The sequence below is a fragment of the Heliangelus exortis genome, chromosome 16 (assembly GCF_036169615.1).
Source record: "Heliangelus exortis chromosome 16, bHelExo1.hap1, whole genome shotgun sequence".
NCBI classification, from domain to species: domain Eukaryota; kingdom Metazoa; phylum Chordata; class Aves; order Apodiformes; family Trochilidae; genus Heliangelus; species Heliangelus exortis.
The window spans coordinates 2,756,772-2,773,812 of record NC_092437.1 but is presented as its reverse complement, the minus strand read 5'-3'; the positions used below and the strand labels follow the sequence as shown (position 1 = coordinate 2,773,812).

The 17,041-nt window shown below is 58.3% G+C and overlaps 1 protein-coding gene across 2 annotated transcripts; it reads left to right on the top strand.

The window, feature by feature from the left end:
* Nucleotides 1-923: 923 nt before the first annotated feature.
* Nucleotides 924-12,513, top strand: SAMD10 (sterile alpha motif domain containing 10). 2 transcript variants are annotated; one of them, XM_071759396.1, is made up of 5 exons: nt 924-1,023; nt 5,946-6,130; nt 9,258-9,426; nt 10,518-10,658; nt 11,388-12,513. In XM_071759396.1, the coding sequence occupies exons 1-5, from the start codon at nt 993-995 to the stop codon at nt 11,408-11,410; spliced, it is 549 nt and encodes a 182-aa protein (XP_071615497.1). In that variant the 5' UTR covers nt 924-992; the 3' UTR covers nt 11,411-12,513. The 2 variants fall into 2 exon arrangements, with proteins under 2 accessions (XP_071615497.1, XP_071615498.1); XM_071759397.1 differs by lacking the exon at nt 924-1,023 and adding an exon at nt 3,700-3,839 and having other exon boundaries at nt 5,940-6,130; nt 11,388-11,522.
* The last annotated feature ends 4,528 nt before the right edge of the window (nt 12,514-17,041 follow it).

Below are 17,041 nucleotides of genomic sequence, written 5' to 3'. Positions count from 1 at the left end.
CACAGCCAGCCCCCCTGCAGCCCCCCAGGCTGGCAGTGACAGCCCCTGGCTGGGAGGCAGGTGTGACAGCTGAAGGCAGGAGCCACCAGAAATACTCAGGGTTGTCACCCCGGGGGGGTGACGGGTGCTGGTGACACTGTTCTGCTCCAGCCAGGTTTGCTGGGTGCCCAACGCAGCCCCTGTTGCACCCACGGGGGTGAGAAGCACCCTGGTGTCACCATCCCCTTCACCCAGCCCACCAGCACCCGGCCGGGGAGCTGCAGGTCTTGGGGTGGGGGGAGAAGGGAAATTTTGGGAGGAGGGAACAACCAGGAGTTGTTTTCTGCTCTGTGCCCGCTGCAAGCAGGAGGAAAAACCTGTGCAGGGTGCCTGGTGTCCCCAGGACCTGCCTCTCCTGACAGGGAAAGGATTTGGGGGCTCTTCCTGGTGGTCTCTGTGCCGGGATGTGTGGGGAATGCTGCTCGGCAGCCTCGGGCAGGGATCCGGGGGGCTGATACCCGGCAGCCCGCGGGGAAATCAGGGGAGGATGCTGAGCTGTCTCCAGGCAGGGAGCAGGGAATGATGCCCGCATCCTCTGGGCAGGAATCAGGGAGCTCTGCCTGCATCCTTCAGGCAGGGAGAGAGGGATGATGCCCACCTTTTCCAGGCAGGGAGTGAGGGATGATGCCCACCTCTCCCAGGCAGGGAATGGGGGATGATTCCCTCATTGTCCGGACAAACCCGGGGATGATTCCTTCATCCTCCGGGCAGGGATCGGGGGATGATTCCCACATCCTCTGAGCAGGGCTCCTGGGGGATGCTCGGAGCATCCTGGGCGAAAGGAGAAGCAGCACGGGGCGGGCAGCGGGCGGAGCGCCCGGGGGTGGCGGAGAGCGGTACCGCCCCCGGCGCCGATACCGGGGCGGAGCCGGCCCGGAGCTCCCGGTGCCGGCGGCGGCGTTGGGGGCAGAGGGGCTTCGTCCCCGCCGGAACGCGGCCCCGCCGGGCGGAGGATGAGCTGCGGGCAGCCCAAGGACATGGAAGGTACCGGGTACGGGCCGGGAGGGTTCAGGTGCACGGAGGGACCCGCCTCCCCCAGCCCAAACGTGGCGGGCACGTCCTTTGGGGGGGTTCCCCTTCCATCTCGGGGGTCTTCCCTCCATCCCCCCCTGTGCTGCCCCCTCCATTTCGGGGGGCTGGCCCTCCGCATCCCTCTTTGCTGCCCTCGGCACCTCGGGGAGGGGCTGTCCCCGTTCCCTGTCTCCAGTCTTGTGGGGTACCGGTGAAATGGACGGGGAAATTTGGGGTGCAGGTGTTGGGGCAGGACTGGGGGTGCTGGAGCCGGGCAGGACCCCCGGGAGGAGTGTGTCGAGGTGGAAAGGGGCTCGCTGCAGGCAGGGGGGTCTGTGCCCGTGGGCTCCCACACAAACTCCCTGCCAGGAGACCCCCACCCCAGAGCCCCCCGAGGTCCTGCCTGTTGCCCTCACCCCACTCTCTCTTCGGTGCCCAACCCTACAGAGATTCTTTGTCCCGGGGTGTTCAGGGACCTCCTGGCAGTGCCCACGGGGGGCTCAGGAGCACACACACAACCCCCCCACGCAAAGACCCTCACAGTCCCCCCAGTGGCTGTGTCCCAGGGTTTCCTCCGTGCAGGCAGCACCCACACATGATCCCTGATGCACATGAAAAGGGCATTTGCCTTTTGTTCCCTTTCCTTCTCCTTCCTGAGGCTGCACCAGAGGGGAGCAGACAGCATCCTGAGCTCCGTTCCTGTGTGGGGTTCTCATCCCACCTCTGCCAGCAGAGAATTCCGAGGGAAACTCCAGGTTGATGCTTCTTGCAGTCAGGGCCTGGGAGGAGCACCTCTGTCAGTCCCCTCTGAGCATGGGCTTGTCCTCCTCGGGGCCAGCAGGTCCTAGGAAATGGCTCAGGGCAGGGTGTGCTCCGTAAGGACATCCCCTGGATGTGGGTTCAAGGCTGACACGTGTTTGGGGGGTCCCTCAGAGCATCACTGTCTCGGGGGGCTCTGCCAGCACAAGCAGCAGCTCTGCCCTGCACCAGAGTGGAAGGGACAGAGGGGACCAGGGCAGTGGCAGCTGGGCTCGTGGCTCCTACAGATGCTGCTAAAAGTGAGATGAGTCCCTGGCAAAGCAGCTCCGGGATCCCAGCAGATTCATTCCCCATCTTAGGAGTCCCCAGAGAGCTCCGGTCTTGTCCTCCTGTCACCCTCCTGGAGGGACACAAAGGGTGACCATCAGCTTCCTGCCACCCCCCCTCCGACTGTCGGCAAATCTCTCCCCCCATTTGGTGCTGAATGGCACTCCCAGAGCTGAACAAAGTGACAAAAGGGATTTTGTTCCCCGCGAATCTTGTTCCAAGCTTCTCCCAGGGCCTGACATTAATCCCAGGAAGCCTGGCTGACCTCGGGAAGCCTGCCTGGCCCCCGCAGCAGCCGCCTCCAGACATGTCCCCAGCGGGAGGGCAGGTCTGTGGGACACCCAGGCGAGGGAGACGTGAGCAGGGCAGAAAACAATCTCACAGACAGGTTTGCTGGCAGCCCGTACCCATCTCAGGACCAACCTGGGGGGGTTTTCATCACTGCGAGTTGCCACATCCTGCCCCCCAGGTCCCTGTCCCCAGGAGGTTCCCAGTACCTCTGCCCAGCAGCGATTTCTGCTGCTCTGAGCCTCTCCAGTGCTCATGTTTCACCAACCAGAAAATTGGAGAGGGAAAAGCAGGAGCTGGGTGATGGGGGGAGAAGGGGGAGGACCGTCATCTGTCCCTGCCACAGACCCTGTCCCACCACCTGCAGCAGGTAGGCACCAGTCCCCCTGAGGTGACCTGGACCTTGGCCACCCTTCCACCCATCCTGTGTGGCTGGACACGTGCCCAAAATGGATCAAAACCCCACCGAGAGCAATCGAGCTGGTGGCAATCCCCATGCACCCCACAGGGCAGCCAGAGGAGCCACCAGGAGCAGGGAATGGCTCCTGGGGACTCCAAAAAATCAGGGACACAGTGGCCATTTGGGGATCAGAGCCAAGCTCTCCCCTCTCTGCTCCAGCTCGGGCTCAGATGGCCCGAAGGCTCCCACAGCCCCATTCCCAGGTGCTGTTCCCCACGCGTTTGCTCCCCCCCCCCGTCTGCCCACCCCCCAAATGTAGCCACAGCCCCCCCGGCTCTGTCCGGGTGAAGGAGCAGGTTCTGCTGAGCCCCACAGCCCCTGCCAGAAAGGATTCTCTTTATTTTTTTCCCCTCCTGCATCACAAACACCCCAAATCCCCCGTGCCCCCCGTGCTGCCACGGCTCCGCTCAGCCCCGGGGGCACTAATCTGAAAGGTTCTTTTTAAACCAAAACGATTCTGTGATTCTGTAACGCCTGACGGATCTTTGATGCCTGCTGGTTCTGACATCCCCCCCTTTGCCCCCCCCCGGCAGCCCCCCGGCCTCCCAGTCCATCCCAGTGCCAGCTGTCCCCGCCATGGGATTAGGCGGGAGCGCGGGGGGGAGAGCACGGAGGGAGCATCTCCACGGGATCAAACGCCCACAGGGCAGCGGGGAGAGGGTGTAATTCATCCCCCCCCTCCCCATTTGAGCCTGGCTGGGGGATACCCAGTGCCGGAACGTGCAGCTCCCGTTTCTGGGCGTCGGGAGGGAGGAGATCGGGGGAATCAGTCAGGTGTGGACGAGGCATGAGGGGAGGCAGGGATGGAGCCGCGCCGGTGACAGCCGGTGCTGCCGAGCGTTCCTGCGCATCCCTCCTCCTCCTCCTCCTTCTCCTCCCGCCGAGATGCAGCAGGGCCGACCCTCCCTCTGCTGCGTCTCCACCATCCGCAGCTCGCAGGGACCACCCGAGCCAGGTGAGGGGTGGGCTGCAGGGCAGGGCCGGGGGGCTGCGGGGCCAAGCAGGGCTTGGGGGGGTTGGGGGTGCTGTATATGCATCCCCTGTCTGGCGAGCAGAGCCTCGGGCTCGGCAGGAGGTGGCTGGGAGGGGATGGAGCTGGGTGCTCCTCGTGGGGTTGCTGCTGTGGCTGCTCCTGAGCAGGACACGGGAAGGAGAGAGCCCGTGTGGGAGGCCACCCCCCTGTCCCTGCGTGCAGCCAGCCCAGGTGCTGTTGTCTTTCCTTCCTTCCCTTCCTTCCCTTGCTCCGAACCCTTTCCTGGCTCAGCACCCCTTTCCCTCAGCCATGTCGAGTGATGGGAAAGTTGGGACCCGTGGGCTGGGGGAGCAGGAGGCTGAGGAGGAGCTGCCGGGGGCTCTGGGCTCCAGAGCAGCAGTTCCTTGTCCCCAGACAGAGCGATGCCACCACTGCTCCCAGCTCTGCCTTTCTCCTCGCCTTGGGTTTTTTTTTCCCTTTATCTTTTTCCCCCTCTCTCCCATCTGCTCTCGCCTCCAGCCGTGTTTGCTGGGGACTGGAGATGTCCACGTCCTGCTGCTGGGGGCAGGTGCTCCATAGCCCCTGGGGGTGTAGGTCCTGATGGTGCTCCCTGGCTGAGCCTTTCTGCAGCTTCGGGGAAAGCCCTGGCACAGCCAAAGGTCACAGCTCTGCCACCAGCCCCTCCAGGTCCATATCTGTCCTCTACACCCAGCAGGACAGGCTGGTTTCAACCTGGGAGCAATCCAGCATGGCTCTGGGTGCTCAGGGTGCTGGAAGCATCTTGGGTGTCCTCAGCTGGAAGGAGCACCCACTGCTGTCCTCACCTACTGAGTCCGGGGTGCCTGAGGGGTAGGAAGCCACCAGAGACATCTCCATCCCATGAGAGAGGCACAGGGAGCATCACTGCTTCTCCACTGATCTCCCTTCAGCCCGTTGTCCATAAAACCCCTCACTTCCCCAGCTGTTCATCAAGTCCCCTGCCTCAGTTTCCCCACATCAATGTTTGTGGCTGGCTGTCTTTTAGGGGCAAGGCAGTGTGCTGTGGTCTGGATAACCTGGGACACACGGACACATCAACAAATGTTTCCTGTTCCATTTTAACTTCTTTTGGTCACTTTGCCTCCTCTCACACCGAGGTGTGTTGGAGGGAGCTCTCGGAAGCCTCTTCCCTCTTCAAACCCAACTAATGATGCAAATAAGCTGCAGCGAGGTTTCTCCATCCCTCCCTCTCTCCCAGGGGGGGTTATCCCTGGAGCTGGATCTCCTTTGGGCACTGCTCTGCTTCTGGTGGTCCACGACTCTCTCAGCTGCTATGGGGGGGGGAGCAGGTGAGCTGGGGGTGCTCCACTCTTTACCTCTGAGGATCAGCTCTGCTTAAAGCTTTTGGGTTTTATCCAGAGCAGACGAGTGCCTCAGCTGCTTCCCACTTGACCCCCTCCCACAGCAGCTGGGTCCCTTCAGCCTCCCCTCCAAAGGAGAGCTTTGCATCCTCAGTGCAACCCCAATACCTCCAGCTTATTCAAACAGAAGTGGTGAGGAACAAAACCCACTTGTCGTGGGGAAATATCTCTTGGAGGGTCACCAGTGGTGGGCTGCGTGGCTTGGGTGCACAGGCTTGGGTGGCACAGGTCTGTGAGGCAGCAGCTGCCCACAAGAACCCATGGGCCGTGCTGGGGGGACCAACCTGTGTCCTCTTCTCCACCAGGGTGGATTTATCTGCTCCTCATCCCTCATCCCTCAGCCGTGGCAGTTTAATGGCCCGTGGAAAGTGGCTTTTCTCCTTGGCCCCATCCCGGGAGAATTGGGGAAGTGGCTTTTCTCCTTAGCTTTTCTCCATCCCGGGAGAGTTGGGGTGATAAGGAGGTGACAACCGCTGGCGAGGGCTTCAAATGGGCAAGCAGCTCATCAGCACTTCCTGACCTGATGGGTTTTCTCCTTGGCAACGTGAAGAGAAATTTCAGCGGGGAGGGGGGGAGGGGGAGAGGGATACGGCAGGTCCCGTGGTGCAGAAGCAGCGGTTTTGGTTTTTTTTTTGGGTGCCGAAGCGGGGGGCCCGGGACCATCTCTCACCCTCCTTCCCTCCCGCAGCCGCCGCCGCTCACTTCAGCTTCTGCCGCAGCCTCCTGGAGCACACGGTGTCTGCCGAGAACCTCAGCTACCGCCTGCAGAGGAACCCGGGCAGCAGCCTCACCTGGCACGACGGCCGGAGCCAGCGCCCCGACGGCGGCCGCACCGTCAAACTCCTGCGGCAGCCGGGCACCGAGGGCTGCCAGGTACCCCCCGCGGCTGCCACGGGGAGCACAGGGCCTCATCTCCACCCCCCCACACACCCCACATCGGTTCCTCCTCTGCCTCCGCAGCCTCAGGACTTCAGATTTGCTGAAAAGCCCCTTGGGAATCTATGCTATACATACTATATATAACGTATATAATAAACAAAATATATAATATAAATAAGATGTAATCTAAAATATATACTTTATAAAATATCAATATTTAAAAAATAGATATATTTAATTATTATCATACAGCTGGGGGCTGTGCTCTGTGCACCACGCACCTTGCACGGGGACTTTTACACAATTTTGCAGTAAATGGGCCACAACCAAATTCCTTATAAAGTCTCACAGTGCTCGACTGTGTCCCTTAGCCAGGTCTGGGACACTGACATCCTAAAATTCTGAGCTTCGTTGCTTTAATAAGCTGGATTTTTCCAGCCCTTTGCCTCCTGCCCTGCCCCTGCACGGTGTGGGAGGGAGCAGCTTCCCAGTGTGAGGCTCTCCCTGCTCCCTAACCCACTGGGAAGAAACTGGGGGGAACCAAACTGTCCATGAAGATGCTTTGGCATCCAGTGGGCCTGGCTGGTCCGGTCCCAGAGAGGAGCAGTGTCCCCACAGGGTACAACCCCACTGTCACGGTGTGATGCTCCTCATCCCTGTCACCTCCAGGCCACCTTGGTGTCCCCTTTCCTCTTGCACCTCTGCCAAAAGCAAGGGGATAGAGAGGTGCCTGCAGAGGGACACACCAGCTGCTCCAGGTCCCTTCTTCATGTCTCTCCATCATCTTCCTCTACGTTGCCTCCCAGAGGGATCTGGGGTAGAAAAAGGCTTTGATTTTTACTCTAAGCAAGCAAAAAAAACGCCCAGGGGGAGGGAGGTGATGTGAGGGGCTCCCCGCAGCTCGCAGGGATGGCTCCCAGCCCCCGGGTCCCCCCGCCCCCAGCCACCTCCCCCTTCCTCCCAGCCCTCCCGCCCTCCTCACCGTGAACGCTCGATGTTCACGGCTGAGAGTTTATCAGAGAGACAGCGCAGCTCAGCCGGCTGGAAAACCGGTCCCGGGATCCGTCCCACCTCCCCTCCCCACCCGGGAGCGTGGGGGCTCGCTCGGGGACCCACCCCTGGGGGATGCTCAGTTTGGGCCCTCAGCTCAGGAAGGAGATTGAGGTGCTGGAGCAGGTCCAAAGGAGGCAACTGGGCTGGGGAAGGGATCCAGCACAGATCCTATGAGGAGAGGCTGAGGGAGCTGGGGCTGTTGAGGCTGGAGAAGAGGAGGCTCAGGGGAGACCTCATCACTCTCTACAACTCCCTGAAAGGAGGTTGGAGCCAGGGGGGGGTTGGGCTCTTTTCCCAGGCAACTCTCAGCAAGACAAGAGGGCACAAGAGGTCTCAAGTTGTGCCAGGGGAGGTTTAGGTTGGACATTAGAAAGAATTTCTTTCTGGAGAGGGTGCTCAGCCATTGGAATGGGCTGCCCAGGGAAGGGGGGGATTCTCCATCCCTGGAGATATTTCCAAAGAGCCTGGATGTGGCACTCAGTGCCATGGGCTGGGAACCACGGGGGGAGTGGAGCAAGGGTTGGACTTGATGAGCTCTGAGGTCCCTTCCAACCCAGCCAATTCTAGGATTCTAGGATTCTATGCTGCACCCCAAGCTCTGGGGAGTTAGGGATGCTGAGCCCCATGGTGTGGGGCTGTGGCTGGGGGGTGGGAATTGCAGATTCTTCCTTTCCCTCCTGCTGGGGAGATAAGAGCAGTGGGAAGCTCGCTGGGAAGTGGGAAGCTCGGGTGGGAAGGAGCCGAGGGAATGGTGCGGGATGGGGATGCTCCTGCAGTTCGGGGGCTCCCAGGGTGTGTCCTGGGGCTGGGCAGCTGCCGGGGTCCCCCCAGAGGTGAGGGCTTGGTTGGGAAGCCGAATCGTGCTCCTTGTCCATCGCATTTCCCATCTACTTGGAGACGGATTCCTTGGTTATTGATTCCTGGCCTCCCACCTTTGCCTTCTTCCCTCATGCTGGAATGTCCTCAGCTTTCCGTTTTGGAAATGTCACTTTCCACCTTAGAAATGTCCCTTTTCAAGCCCAAACTTTCCCCTGGGCTCAGGAGCAGCTCCTGCCAGGCTGTCCAGGCTCCTTGGGGGGAAACGTCCCGGACCCTGCTGCCCTCTGCCGCATCCTCTCCAGCATCTCTCAGGGATGTGTCATTCCTTCCAGTGGCGGCGGGGTGTCTGGAGTCCTTGTCACACTAATCATCTCCTCTCCTCTATTAGGCATGCTTAATTAGCCAATATTCACACCCAGAGGTCAGCGTTGCCACACTGTGGGGCAGGAGCTGCCGATTTCTTTCCAGAGAGGGTGCTCAGCCATTGGAATGGGCTGCCCAGGGAAGGGGGGGATTCTCCATCCCTGGAGATATTTCAAAAGAGCCTGGATGTGGCACTCAGTGCCATGGGCTGGGAACCACGGGGGGAGTGGATCAAGGGTTGGACTTGATGAGCTCTGAGGTCCCTTCCAACCCAGCCCATTCTATGATTCTAGGATTCTAGGACCTTACCCCAGCTTCTGCCACGGCCTGGCCATGGTGAGGACAGTGCCAGGGGGGACACTGCCAACCTGTTCCCCTCCTGCCGTGGGCAGTGTTATCTTGTGGATACACATCTCCCACTCCCATTTCCCAGCCAGCCTTGAGGATCCACCGGGGAGAAAGTCCTGGTCCCATCCTGCCACCAGGATGCTGGGCAGTGGCAGGTGGATAGTGGCAGCCAGGGTGCTGAGGATTTGTGAAGGTGTCTGTCCTGGGTGTCACCAGCACCCCAAGGAAGGGCTGTGTCGTTCAGAGGTGGCTTTAGACCCCCATGAGGTGGCAGGACCTCACCTCAGGGGTGAAGGAGGATGAGCCAGACAGAAAGAGAAGGTCCCTCCTACTCCAGAGACCCTACTGGCTGCTTCCCTGGGGACTTCTGGTGGGGTTGGCTTTGCATGGGACAGCTTTTGGGTGGGAATGGCTTTACCCCAGTACCTGCTGCTCCCAGGACCTCACTGGCTCCATCCCTGCTGCCAGTTGCCAGAGAGGTCCCTTCTGTGCCCGGTGAGGGGGGGATGCTGACCCCCTCCCCTCCTGCTCCCCACAGGGTCGTGCTTGTGACCATTATGGGATCTACCACACCAGTCCCACACTGGGCAGCCTGGCCAAGCCCGTGGTGCTCTGGACCCAGCAGGATGTGTGCAAATGGCTGAAGAAGCACTGTCCCCATAACTATCTCATCTACGTCGAGGTGTTCTCCCACCACGCCATCACAGGTACAGTGAAACCCCCCCCAATTAACTGCTGGTACTAATTGCCATTAGCATGTGCTCCTGGGGAAGAGAATTTTGAGGGCTGATGGTTGGGAAGACAGATGTTGTCCTTGTTTCTGTCCCAGGGGAGATGCTGCCCTCAGGAGGCATCTGGGGTGAGCTCCAGGGCAGGATGAGGGTTCTTTATAACAAGCACAAATTACCCAGGGGAGATTGGGGTTTATGAGAAGGGGAAGACTCTACTCCTCACCTAGATTAATATCTAAGAACGTTTGTATAATGTTTTGGCTTTTTTAAATCCTGAAGATTTTTGCAGAAGAGGGAAATTCTCTGCTCAGCTGGAGTCCAAGGAGCAAATATCTTTGTCCTGGTCTGACTCCAGCTCCCAGCCAAGCCCTGGAGGGTAGCTCACCTCCTCTCTGACCCCGGGGACAGTGGCTTTCACCTCTGGGTCTGAGCACCGTGTCGAACCGTGACATCTGCGTGTCCGGGCAGAGCTCTGCCAGGGCCAGGAGAAAGGAGCAGGGGAGGGAGAACCGGAGCTGCCCGGGAGGGATGCGAAACCCTAATGCAAGAGCTCAGCCAGCCCTCGCACGGGAGACAAAGGCAGCATTAGCAAATGTGTGCGCTGGGAAACCAGGACAAAAGCTGCTTGTAAATCCCTCGCCTAATAGCCCCCGGCCTGGAGGAGAGTGGTTGTGCGGGGAGGGTGGCAGCGACCTTAATGTGTTTTGATGGGTAACCCCGCTGCCCCGGGACGGGGACCGTACTGGGTGAAAAAACCTCTCCTGATGCGGGAGGTGGAGCGGAGAAATGGAAAGCTCCTGCCTGCGGGGATGAGTTGCGTGATGGCTGAAACCGGGACCCGTCCTCAGCTTGGGGACCTCAACCTGACACCCCAAAGCGCCCTTCCAAAGCGGGGCCACCCGCCGGGCTCCTCCATGCGCCGGGCTCCTCCATCCTCTGGGCTCCTCCATCCCTCCGGCTCCGGGGGGGTTGCAAGAGCGTTTTAAGGGCTTCTTCCCTTTCCCCCCTCCTTGTCCCCACCTGAAGGTGGGTTCCCCGTTGAATGCCACCCCACCTCGTGTTGGCAGGCCGGGCGCTGCTGCGGCTGAACGGGGAGAAGCTGCAGCGCATGGGCATCGCTCCCGAGGCGCAGCGCCAGGAGGTCCTGCAGCAGGTCCTGCAGCTCCAGGTGCGAGAGGAGGTCCGGAACCTGCAGCTGCTCAGCCAAGGTAGGGTTGGTGGGAGGAAAAGCAGGGAGGGGACATGCCACACAGCCCTCCTGCACTGGGTGGGAGCCGCGGGGCACTGGCTGGGAAGATCCCAGAGCTGGGGGAAAGGCAGCCCCTGGGGCTGGGGTGGGACGTGGAGCACGGGCTGGGGTGCACAAGGATGGGGTGTTGCACAGGGATGGGGTGCTGCACAGGTTTTGATGTGCAGGGACAGGCTGTGGTGCACAGGGATGGGGTGTGGTGTGCAGGAATGGGATGGGGTGCACTGGGATGGGATGGGGTGAACAGGATGGGATGGGATGCAGAGGGATGGGATGGAGTGAAGAGGATGGGATGGGGTGAACAGGATGGGATGGGGTGCAGAGGGATGGGATGGGGTGAACAGGATGGGATGGGGTGAACAGGATGGGATGGGATGCAGAGGGATGGGATGGGGTGAACAGGATGGGATGGGGTGCAGAGGGATGGGATGGGGTGAACAGGATGGGATGTGGTGCACAGGATGGGATGGGGTGCACAGGTTTTTGTGCAGAGGGATGGGTTTTGCTGCAGAGGGATGGGGTGCAGTGCACGGGGTTTGGTGCCCAGGGCCAGGCTGCAGCTGACAGCACAAAATCCATTGGTGGCATTTTGCAGGGAAAGGATGGGATTCTCCTGGGCTGGCAGGGGGTGAGCTGGAACGTGCCACCCTGCAGGTTGTTTATTGCTTCCTCTCCTGCCTTGTTCCAGCTTCTTTTGGAAACGTCTCCTAGCTGATCCGTCTGTTTGGCAGATTGCACCAACACTGTGAACCAAGCACCTCTGGGATGGGCTGTGCACCACTGATACGAGGCCTGAACCCCACGCCTGGAATACAAAGAATCAGAGACAGCTTCCCAGCCACACCGGGGCTTCTCTCCTCCTTCTTCTTTCTCTCTCTTTTTCATGGACACATTCCCGTGCAGACATGGGAGTTTTCCTCCAGCAGACGTGGCTCTTGGCTGGAGGAAAATCAGTAAAACTGCCACTGGGACAGAGGAATTTTGCCCACCCGAGCCTGGGAAAGAGATGGAAAAGAGGAGATGGTGAACATCCAGGGCTTGGGATTGCGGATAAACCGAGTGCTGTTGTTCCTGCCAGGCACAGGACAGTGAAGCCTCGTGCCCATGGGTGACATCCCAACTCCTGGTGGCTCCTGCCCGTGCCTCAGAGATTATTTAGGGAGCTTTAGCTTCCTCTCCAGCCCGGGCTGTCTTCCAGCATCCTAGGAGGTAATCTTATCAGTAGCAAATAAGATGACCCGACCAGCTAGAAAAAAATTCAAAGCCACCAGCTCCCAGCTCCCCTTAGTGACTTAAAAAGGGAGCTGAGTCATTGGAGATGGAAAATCCAGGAGCAAAGGCAAGGTGGACACGCTGTGGCCTGGAGGATGCTGTGCCAGAAGCTCATCCTTCATCCCTCCTCGTCTGCAGGCGGATGGGGCAGCCGGGGTGGGGCTGGATGGGAGCAGCCAGGGGTGCTGGGGGTGCTGCTGGGGGTGTGGGTGGGGGTCCCTGGGGTGCCGGGTTCCCCCTGGTCCAGTCCTGCTCCCTCCCTGTGCTCCCAAGCTCAGCTACATCTGCTGTAACCATCCCCAGAGCCCCCCTGGCTGCAGCCCCAGACCACTCGTGCAGGCAGGTAAGGCAAATGATGTGTAAAATGGAGGATTTGGGGCAGGGTGGATGCTGTCACCTCCCCATATTCCCCCTCTGGTGACAAGGACAGGGCTGGAGGCCACTGGGGACACTGGAGCTGTCAGGGGTGCAGAGTCAGGTCACGGTGGCCACCCCCCCACTTGCTCCTCTGCTGGTAATAAACCAAGAGACTGTTATTTTAATTTGCTGCTCTTGTGACTCTCCCCACTCCTGACCCTGTTCAAACACAGGTTTGGTCTCTCTGTCCCTTCCCAGGGATGCTCAGGGGATGCTGACAGCCCAAATCCCCAGGGCCCAGCACTTCCACAGGGAGCAGGGGACCCACCAGAACCTCCCCAATGGTGGATGCTGGTGGTGGAGGGTGCTGGAGGAGGGGGGCAGCAGGAGTGGTACCAGGGGCACAAGAGGATTCAGGGTGCCTGGGGAGCTGGCAGTGTCCCCAAGAGCCACCAGCAGCTGTGGGTGATGCACATCGTTAGAGGGAGATGCTGAGCTGCTCTCTGGAGCTTCTGAGGTTTGCTGGGGGGGAAATGGCTTCTCCAAGCTCGGGCTCCCAGTTGGGGTGATTTTGACTTGAAACGTGGCTGGGGTGGAAGGAGCAGGGCTGGGGCTGCCCCTGACCCCCCTGAAAAGGCAGAGTCCCCCCAGGCACTGGAGGGAAAAGGGTTCTCAGGTCCCTCTCTGGACTTAGGGACACTCAGTCACCTCTCAGCTCTTGCTGAGGAAGAAAAACACCTGAGATTTGTCCAGCACTTCTCTGCCAGTGGTATTTCTGACATTGCCCTAAACCAAACAGCACCTGAGAATGAATTGGGGGCAGATTAATGGGATGTGAAAACCAGGCAACAATGAAAGCCACCAGAAAACACCAGCAAGTGTGAATTGATGCCATGGAGCAGGCAGGGGGATGCAGGGTGATGGGACAGGCAGCTGTGGGAGAGGATGAGGCTCGTGGGGAATTTCTGCAGTAAGCAGGACAATGCCCTGCTGGCATCTGAAATAACGGGCAGGATCTTTTCCTGTTAAAAAGGAACAATCCAGCAACCCCTCTGCAGTGGAAGAGGCAGTGTGCAGATCCCAGCAAGCTTTTCCGGCAGGAAAATCAAAATAAAGCCAAGGCTTTATTGCACACAGAAACCACAAGCCTAATTTGTCCAAGTAATTAGTGAGCCTGGTTTGATGATACAGCTACCTCCAGCTCTGAAACGCTGCTGATTGCAGCTCTGATTGAGGAAACCATCCCTGTTCCTCCGGTGCTGAACTCCCTGCTCAGCTCTGAGCACAGGCTGTGACTTCCCCAGCTGCCTGGGGCTTGGGGACACTTTTTGCTGAGCAGAGAGGGACAGCAGTGCCTGTCAGCACCCTCCCCCCCAGCCTGAGCTGATGGCACAGGGTCCAACCTGTCCTCACATCATCCCCGGGAGGGGATTAAAACCATCATCGCCTTTTGGGTGCTCTCAGGCAGCTCCTTAGGGAATTCCTTGCACTGGAAACCTGTGGGCATCGCAGCAGGATGGCGGGCAGGGGAAAAAGAGGGATCCTGGGTGCTGGTGGGAGGTATGGGGGTCACACAAGCAGAGCAGGGAATGGGGTAGGGCAGGGCTGCACGGTGTGGGTACAAATCCGAGCATCCCTTGGGAAGGGGCACAGGGAAACAGCTGCTCCTGGGATGCTCCAGCAGCCACATCCCAGCTCTGAGAAAATTCCTGCTGCCTCATCCCAGAGCCCTGCTCCTCATCCCGGGTGCTGGAGGAGCAGACAGGGCTTGGGGACACGCAGGGATCTCAGCACGAAGCCTTCCTGCCCCAGCTGCACTCCGGGCTAATCAATTCTGATTCATTGCTAATGGACTCGAGGAGAGGGTTGGGATGGATCAGGTGACACTCAGGGTGAGATGGATAATATAATTAAGATTTCCTCAAAGGTCCGGTTCTTTCTTACCTTGTTAATTAAGCTGAGGCAAGGGCCTTCATGCAGAATGCATAATGAGAGGCTGTGGAGCTGGCTGGCCCCTGGAGGCCATGCAAGGGGGGAGGGAAAAACTGTCCTTAAGAGGGACACAGGGCTGGGGACACCTCGCCACCTCTTTGGGGGGGTTGGATTCCCCCAGAGCTGGTGTCTGATGAGAAATCACCCCATCCTTGGCACCACGAATTCATTTGGACCCCTCCAGGCAGAGCTCAGGGATGCAGGAGGGGATGGATGGATGGATGGATGGATGGATGGATGGATGGATGGAGGGGCTCATCCCTGCCGGCCCCAGCTGGGCACGGCAGCAGAGCTGGTGGCTTCCCAAAGCCCCGGGGTGACAGGGGGAGCCGGGTAGAGATCCCAAAAAGCTGTGAGCAGCCCCACAGCCTCGGGGTTTGGCTCCCCCGCGGTGCTGGTGCCTGAGGCACGGGAAGGAGGGGATGCTGCTCAGGTCCTGATGGTCCATTTTTGGTACTTGTGCCCTGATTGTGACTTATGACAATGAATTAATGGCCTTGTAATAAGGGTGACAGTTCCCTTAATTAGAAAGTATCAGAGCAGGGATAATTGCTTCATTCCATTTTTTTCCCCCCCCTGTGTTGTTTCTTTCACTTCTCAGCCCTCACTCTCAGCTCCGGGAGCCTAAAACATTCCCAGGTCCAGCGGGTGTGATGTGGAGCTGGGAAGGATGGAGAGGGCAGGGTGCTGGAACTGTCACCCGGGCAGTGCCAGGGCTTGCAGGCAGGGCTGGAGCAGGTCCCAGACACTCACACCAGCACTGACAGCTTGAAGCTCAGCCCTGGGCCGAGATAAAGAATTTGTCCTGAAATTAATATCGTTTGGGTTAACCAGAGCTGTTCCCCAGCCCGGATGCACAAGTAGCTCTGATGAAAAAAAAAAATCAAAAAAAATCAAAAAACAACCACCCGAACAAAAAAGACAAATAAAAAAACCCCAACCAACCAACCCAAAACAAAACAAAAAAACAAGCACAAGCAAAACAAAACAAACAAACAAAAAACCAAGCCCCGTAGAAATGTGTCGAAATATTCGCAGCATTTCAGCTGAGCCTTTTTTGGAAAGGGAAAGTTTCAGGCTTGGTTTGGACCCAGCATTTCCAAGCTGCTTTTTTTTTTTTTTTTTGCACAGGTCATTCCCAGGGGGCTCCAGGAAAAACTTTCAGACCCGCAAACCGAAACGAGCCACTTTGCCTCCCATCAGAGGATGCGTTTCTTTCAAACCAGAGGGACAGGGGGGGTTACAGCCACACAGCTTTGTCACCAAGCCCGCTGTCCCCCTGCCCTCTGCTCCTCCATCTCTCACTGCCCCCCGCGGGACCTGACCCCCCGCACCCCGCGGGAGGTGCCCCCGGTACCGACACGACCCCTGTTTATAAATAATCATAATTTACAGCCTCAGGGCTGCTGGGAGCTTCATCTCTCTCCCCGGAGCGTTTCCTCTCTGTTAACCTCCCCTCATTGCACTGCAGCCATTTTGCTTTCTCGCCATATCTAAAATTAAAATCTGTCAGGATTTTCTCTCGCTTTTTTTTTTTTTTCCCTTTTTTTTTTTTTTTGCTTAGATTTGCTGAGTGCATTCAAGCACAGGGAAGAAGGAGGGAGAAAATAATTAAAAAAAAAAAAAAAAAAAAAGAAAAAGAAAAAAAAAGAAAGATAAAAGAAATAATAAAAAATAAATCCATCAGCATAATTCATGGCTTGCACAGTCATCGCGGGCTCCGGTTTCCAACCGGAGGCCCCGCGCCATGGAGGAGGGATGGGGATGGGGATGGGGATGGAGATGGAGATGGGGATGGGGCTGACCCGGCTGCTGCTGCTCAACAACCCATCAGCGGTTCCCTCTTTGTTCTGGGATCGCTTTGCTCCAACCAAAGGAGCCACCGCACAGCCAGTCCTGAGGCTACGGGAATGCTGAGCCCGTCCGAAGGGCTTTGTCCCTCCCACTGGGAGGAAAAGAGGGGATGGAGCAGCTGCTGAGCGGGGCTGTAGGCTCCGGACCCCGCTGCCATCCTTTATCCCGGGAAAAAGCCCTGGGAGACAGGGAAGGACCAGGTCTGGATCTGTGCATCCCCGTCGTGCCCTTTGCCTCCCCTGTCTCTGCACCTGGTGCACAAAGCTCAGCAAACACGGCTGAAATCTGCCTCCCAGTTCCTCCCAGTGCCTCCAGTCCCATGTACTGAGCATCCCACCACCACCTCGCTGAAAATGCTGGTGCTGGCCCGGCTCAGCTCCACGCACAGAGCATTTATCAGGAGTTTTCTGGGTGCCTCCAGGGCCAGTGGTGTCTGGAAAAGCCTCTGCAAACTCCCCACCCTTTTCATTCTAACTGTGTGAATGGTTTGAAAGGAGCTGCTGGAGCCCTCTGGGTTAATAGCTGTTGTAAAGATACTCACTGTGTAAGTTCCCCATCAGCCAGCCCCAATCTGGGATAGGGGCACAGTCTTGGATTCAGGGGTGGGTTACTCACAGTCCAAAACAATCTCACCACCTCCTGGAAGGATCTGCATCCAGAAAATCAAACTATTACCTGTCTTTCCTGTTAGAAGGTTGTTGTTTGTTTGGGGGGTTTTTGGTTTGGGGTTTTTTTCTCTTTTTTTTTTTTTTTTTTTTTTTTTTTTCTCCTTTCTGGTGTTTTTAACTCTTGCCCAGGTGTCTTTACAAGCCAAAGTTGACCCTGGGGGTCACTGAGACCTGGGGGTTGACTGGGGGTACCTGAGAC